The 7060-nt window shown below is 29.5% G+C and overlaps 1 protein-coding gene across 5 annotated transcripts; it reads left to right on the top strand.

The window, feature by feature from the left end:
* The first annotated feature begins 272 nt into the window (after nt 1–272).
* On the top strand, nt 273–6425 carry LOC100164377 (thiamin pyrophosphokinase 1). Of its 5 annotated transcripts, XM_016800736.2 has the most exons (6): nt 465–814; nt 966–1112; nt 1196–1426; nt 1492–1785; nt 3385–3415; nt 5971–6107. In XM_016800736.2, exons 1-5 carry the CDS (start codon nt 673–675, stop codon nt 3411–3413), a joined length of 843 nt encoding a protein of 280 aa, XP_016656225.1. In that variant the 5' UTR covers nt 465–672; the 3' UTR covers nt 3414–3415; nt 5971–6107. The 5 variants fall into 5 exon arrangements, with proteins under 5 accessions (XP_008178441.1, XP_029343810.1, XP_016656225.1 ...); XM_008180219.3 differs by lacking the exons at nt 465–814; nt 3385–3415 and adding an exon at nt 273–426 and having other exon boundaries at nt 5971–6425; XM_029487950.1 differs by lacking the exons at nt 465–814; nt 3385–3415 and adding an exon at nt 273–435 and having other exon boundaries at nt 5971–6425.
* The last annotated feature ends 635 nt before the right edge of the window (nt 6426–7060 follow it).

The raw sequence follows: 7060 nt of genomic DNA, 5'->3' as shown, positions 1-7060 counted from the left end.
CCCCTTCCCCCCCCCCTAAAAACCGCCACTGATCTTAGTTCATGGTTTGATGAAATGAACGATAGTGAACGAGTGAAAATTATATTATATTTACCATTTTGTCGTTTCGGTAAAAAAGTTTTTCTCGAATGAACCATTTCGTTCGTCGTTTTATCGTTTTACGTCGTCATTCATTGGGTGAACGATTTTCAGTGGTGAACGATGTCGTTCACCTTTTAGTGAACTAGGTCCAATCGTTCACTTGGGTGAATACTGAATAGTTCAATTGAACTAGTTCGTTCGCGAACGACCCATCTCTAGACTACAAAAACCACGAATTTAATCTTTTTGTATCTACGACACGGTGATCGGGCGTCACATGTTTTCAGTGAAAGGTGTATTCCTATTTTGAAGTACAACAACATTCAACAGTGACTATAGTCAATAGTCAGTAAAGTATACACTGCTACACTATACATATTATAATAACATAATATTCACTTATGACTTTATCTATGGCTGTACACCGTCTGCTTATCAGTTATCTTATTATTACAAATAAATAATAATATAAATATTAAATTACAATAATTGCTCCGATTTGGAAATCCATTAATAAATAATTATAAAGAGTTTGTATGACGCTAATGGTCGTTAGAAGTGGCGGTGGCCGTCTGCGGCCTGCGACCGGTTATGCGTAGTGCGTGTTACACACTTAAACGAAACAGTCACCCGCCATCGCCATTCATATATCGTTCTATTTATTCGTTCGTAAGTCGTATGAAAACGCCGCGTGCCATTGACATTTGGCTACCGAAAATTTGTAATTTACGAGGTTAGTGTTCGCGTAGTCGGTAGATATTTCGCAGTTGCATGCGTCGCATAATTATTCCGACGTAGTGACGGTGATAAGTGCTTGTTTTAGTAGAAACCTACTACCTAGTGAAGAGGTCTTACTACGCGTCCCTGGACGGCATATTTTGCAGGTCCGTTGACTATGATCTCCGATCCCCCTAAGTCTCGAGACTGGTGGCCGGCCCTGGAGGACTTGCGATTGAAGGACACGGCCGTGGTCATCTTGAACACCAGCATTGAAAATCCGCCAAAGCTGGTGCGGCATCTGTGGAACAACTGTGAGTGTTTCTGTTATGGTATTAGCATGTGAGCATCCACGACCACTTATCATCATAATTCGATTTTTGTTCTTTGTTTCCAGCCTGGCTCCGAGTGACTGTCGACGGTGGCACCAACCAATGGCACAGTTTCGTCAAACAGAACTCATTTGATGACTTGAAATTCCCTGACCTCATAACCGGTGATCTGGATTCGGCCAACCCTGCTGTCGTCGAGCAATTTGTGTCAATGGGTTCAAAAATCATTCCTACGCCCAGCCAGGATGAGACTGACTTCACCAAAGCTCTTAAAGAGGTTAAAAAATACTCAGCAAGTAATTATATATACACTTGTTAGCCTTTTGTAATACTATCATGCTCAAAGTTGTTTTTTTTTTAGAGAATTGTAAATCAATAGATTCTATTATTGTCATGGTAAACATGTGCCATAGGGTCGATCATTTCTTGTCAAATTTAAACACTTTGTACAAGTCAAAAACCAAAGACCTTTATTTCAACGAAGACATATATTTGCTGGGAAGAAATTCATTGACCTGGTTGCTTCAGGCCGGTACACATCGTATTCATGTTCCTCAGTCCCTCAGGTTGCACCCAGAGAACAATTATGTAGGCTTTTTTCCAATGGGTTCGGCATGCAACGTATGTACAACGACGGGACTTAAATGGAATTTAAGTAAGTCGTGTTGCCTTTTTTTTGCCCTAGTTTAACTATTTTCAATTGCTATTACTAAACTATTGGTATATTATTTGAGATCAATAGTTTGGTTGGTTAGCTACATCAAATAATTTATTGTTAATGTGTAGGTATTTTAGATTGTTTAACAGTTGATTTACTTTCTATTTATTTATTATCATGCACTATATTTTGCCAATAAAGTTAATGTTAGTAGAATAGCCAGTATACTGTATTGGATTCAATTTTCATATTGTATATTGTAATAAATTTAAAATGTGTTAAATGGATTGGTAGGTTGCTATCATTACTGTTTTTACTTCTGAAATTGATTAAATCTTTTATTTAATCAATACATCCAATTTATTACTATGTGACTTATCTAGGACAATCTACCCCTAAATTTTTAAGCTGGAGTAAGACATTCAATTTCCAAATATTTTTATTCCTAAATGTATATAATATATTTTTTGTTGTTGATTGATCATCTCATTTAGTATGTTTATATGGTGGTGTTAAAACAATTTCAAATCCACTGTTTCTCACTTTTTTATTAATAGTTTGAGTTGTTTTTTATTTACTAGTAAAAATGCATCTAAAACTGTTTTAATATCATCATATTGTAAATATACTAATAGATAAAATGTAGTTTTAATTTTTAACTAAAATATTTATAAAAATAACAAGTAATTTTTAGAGATTCTATACATTATAATTATATAATGTGGAAGGAATGTCGCATTAATATTTCTTGTAGAATAGTTTAGGTTGATCTACATTTATACCTATATGTCGTAGGATTATGCTTTAGCATATTAAAATATCTTGTAATAATTAAATGATTTGGATTATAAAAATATTCAGTCATAAAAATTTTACATTTTGTAAAAACTATGAGTTCTGATTCATTTATTATTATTAAGTCTTTTTTCAAATCAAACCTGTTTGGATATTTATCAATTCAATAATAGTTAATGAATTTAAACACCGGTTGCTTAAAAAAAAAAATTAGATGCTGAGTTCTCGTCAATTTTTTAATTTATTATTGAAACCTTCACTTATCCTATTTGTTAAACCTTTATTCATTTTGTAACATTTTGTATGTTCTATAATGAGGATGTCATATTGGGGGGAATTGTTCACAGTCTAAATTTGGTAAAACTAACTTATAGATAACTAATCTTGTCCCACTAAAAATGTATGCTTCCTGAAATATCAATAATTTTCGAGTAATATTTCAGTATGTGGTATCATTGATTATAATATAATAGTATATTACTTATATAAAACCATACAATTTTTTGTAAAAAAAAATATGTTTTAAGTTTAGGTATTAATTTTAAATATTTTAAAAATCATACTTTTTTCAATGTAAGTATACAATTAAGAATATTAAATTACAAAGGTGGGTATTTTTATCAAATGATAAACAACTTTTGAGTGTAGTCACTAAATTTTATAATATGTAAATAAAAGTTTAATAATACTATTCACAATGGAACAATTTTTTTTTCAATTTTATAAGAATTTTAATAATTATTTTTCTTTACAATTTTTGCTAAATAATTCACTAACTTGAACTATTTGAAAAAATTTCAGGAAAAAAGGCGGTTGTCTTCACTATATAAAAGTAATAAGTATTTAATAAATTAATTGATTTAATAACACTTCGTAAAACAGTGTATAATTTTGTAGCTTAACCTAACCTATTCTAAAACTGTGCTTCAAAATCAATATTGACTGTTTAATAATTAAAACTTTAAACTTAGATAGTGACTTAAATTCATAATTTGTATTATTATTCCTTTGGTAGACCTAGTACAATCCTTATATTTCTTTCTATAGCTACATTGTTAAGAGGATGTCACACCAAAACCTGTATGCGTGCAACACTCCAGAGTTTGCGTTGTGCGCCGTATCGCCGCCGTCGCGGCTGGATGTAACCATGCCCATTGCCTCCGTGGCGAGACCTACGCGGCGTACTCGCAGGAGAGGGGCATTATTATTTCACAAACAGTTTAGTTGAGCAGGTCCATACAATATTGACATTGACCATTGCGTACATTGTCACCCGTGTATTTCTAATACACGTACCATTACGCCGCGCGCTCGATCCTCGCTAGACTTACTTTTTAATGAAGAAAGCTCCTGTTTACTTAAAGCCTATTACAATATATGTTATATAATATATGTAGCAATATAAATAACGTATAATCTGTATTATAACATAGCTTATTTTGTATTTATTGAAATATTACTCATTTAAATATCATCTACGTATAGTACCTATAATATAATTAAATTAAAAAAACTATATTATAACCTATTATGGTAATAATTTGTCATTTTTTTTGGAATAGAAACAGATAAAATAATAAAATATAGGTAGGTACCTAATAAACCTATAATTAATGTCTTATGATTGTCGATTTAACTAATATATGTCTATATTGATGAATGATGGAAAATTGATGTACAAAATAAAAATACACTTATAAAAGGTTTATTTATTAAGTTCTGTATAAATGGTACATTATTTTATTAACACAATTTTTGTTTGGTTGAAGCTGTTTTTTTCTTTAAAATAATTTGTTGTCTTTCCTTAATATGTGATGGCTCAGCAATATCACTTATTAAAAATCTTTTACCAAATTTTGGGTTCACTATTTCAGGTAGCAAACACTTGGTATAAAATCTGAAATCAAATTTAAATGTTACTTACAGATTTAATAATTATTGAAAAAGTATTTATAATACGTACGTGCACAAATTGTCTACCATATTATTGTCCCAAAATTGATTTTCATATGGAATTTCAACCATATAATTCCAGTTTTCCGTGTTTTTCAAATTCTAATTTCGCTAATGGCTCCATAACTTTTCCATATTCAACTGCCTTTATTTTATGGTTCATGTTTCCGTATAATAATTCATGCACTGTATTCTTACACGAAGTATTAGGCCTCATCTTACATATTTTCCCAAACTTTGAGGCTGTTAGACGATGTTTCCTTTCAGTATGCCAAACTTGAGATCTTGTTACTTTCTCCAACATTTCTAAAATTCAATTACATAATACATTGGTAGAATTTTGTAGGTAAATAAATATTTAAAATACAAGGTAACTAATCATTACTTCGAAAAATTTTAACTTTTTTGAAAATAATCTTATACGATGGTTACAGTATGAACTATTCATGAGAACTTTTGTTTTAAATTTGCAGTCCTTAGCTATAAAAACTGAACATTTTATAATTTATTAATTACAACGATTGATATTTTTCGAGATTAAAAATACACGGATTCAAGAATTATAATTTCTTAATAAACCTAATTAACTAGATTTTATTATTATTTTTTTATAACAATAAGACCCTGATTAAGACTTACTTAAGTGCCCATTGGCTGAGTAAATGTTGGTGCCCTTATTTTACTAGCCTACTTAGTACATTTTTCATTTAATATACAATATCCCATCATTATGCAACTTGAGCAAGTAATAAAATAATAGTTTTTATTTTATGGATAGACATGAATAAAAAGTAAAACAATAAAAATTAAATAAAACTAAAATGGTTTATTTTATTTTAAATATCTATATAAATATAACAAATTTAAAATACCGCTATACTATGGTATGACTAATAAAATATTTAAATTAAATTATATAACAACAACTATATTATGATTTTAGGTATGGATACAGTCTAATCTATCAGTTCGATAAATTCTTGTACTTTAATAAAAAAAATAATTTTTATTTTGTATCGAAAAAATTGTGGTAGTGCCCCTTAATCATCTGTCATTCATAGTTTGTAGCCTACCCTGCTTTTGCCTTAGTCTGGGCCTGATAACAATAAACTCCGTATAGCTTTTTATTTGTAACAAAAGAGTAATACAATTATAAGTAGTAAGTGTTAGATTAAAAATTACTATTATTTCTTATAAATAAGAAAAAAGGGGTTTATTTGAAATATTTTATATTGAAAGCTTTTTTTAATGATTGTTTTGTGATAAGTCTAGTTATGATTTATTAAGGACTAAGCATGAACAACATTGGTCGCTTTTATTTGGAAATGCTTCAAGGCCCATATGACTTATTTTTAACTGTACCGACTGTGAATAAATTATGTTTGCTATACTACTTTTTTTTGAAATAAGACAAAGTTTTACTATTTATTTTAGGTGGAACACTGATGGAAATGGGAGGACTTACCAGCAGTAGTAATACATTTAATGGAGAACCAATTGTTACAATCACCAACAGTTCACCGCTATTGTGGACAATGACTATGGGTTATGAAGAAAGTTTCTAAACTATAAAGAACACTGTTAGATTGGTGTATTTTATTCCAAAGTAAAATTTTCTCCTTCTTACTGCCTGGCCACTCGTTATTTACTCGCACAAGAGATCTTTGTTTATATTATCATCTGCACTGTCAGTATGACTGCAATAAAATCTAGTACAGAATTTGATTAATGTATTTGTGTTCTTAATTTTTATAACTTAATATTTTATTTTTCGTTGTTGTTATTAGGGCCTCAAGAGGTTGTTATATTATGAAATAGTCTATGCAATAATGTATTTTATTATTTGTTTTCAATCAAATATATCTATACACGCGTGTATAATATTGTGATGATGTTTCATTGTTGTGATCATTATTGTTGTAAGCATTTGACAAGTTTTATATGTTGGAATACATAATTGGTCAGTAATAATTATAATTGTAATTAATTTTTAATTAATTTCACAAATTGGATATTGGTGCTCTAAAGACTAAAAGTCGTAACTACTATTTTAAAATTATAATATTAATTTGAGAGTGTTTTTTATTATTCCTTTAGTATTTTAAATACTAAAAAATTTGATTTCACTATAATAACATAAGTCCACATTCAATCTGACAAAAAATAACAGTATATCATTTTAATTCTGTAAAATTATCCTGTGAATCGAATGATCAATATTTAACAAACCCCTTTTGATCATATCTACCAATTTAAGCAAGTTTCCAAAATATTGTAGCTTCATTTATTTTTTAATCTATCCAGATCTATCTATGAAGAATTTTATTTAGTCTATTACTTGTCAATTCCAGTGTTGGGTAGTAACGTAACGGAAGTAACGCGTGTAACGCGTTACTTTGCTTGTAATTTCATTAGAATTATATCCTAGTAACGAAAATTTAATAGAAATTACTTTTGATAAGTAATTTCTATGAAATAACGCATTACAGTTTCGAATTTTTAAGTACCTATCTATTGCCAAAAA

This window comes from Acyrthosiphon pisum, chromosome A1 (assembly GCF_005508785.2).
Source record: "Acyrthosiphon pisum isolate AL4f chromosome A1, pea_aphid_22Mar2018_4r6ur, whole genome shotgun sequence".
NCBI lineage: Eukaryota > Metazoa > Arthropoda > Insecta > Hemiptera > Aphididae > Acyrthosiphon > Acyrthosiphon pisum.
Note: the sequence above shows the minus strand (reverse complement) of the source record. Positions and strands in the feature narration are given on the sequence as shown.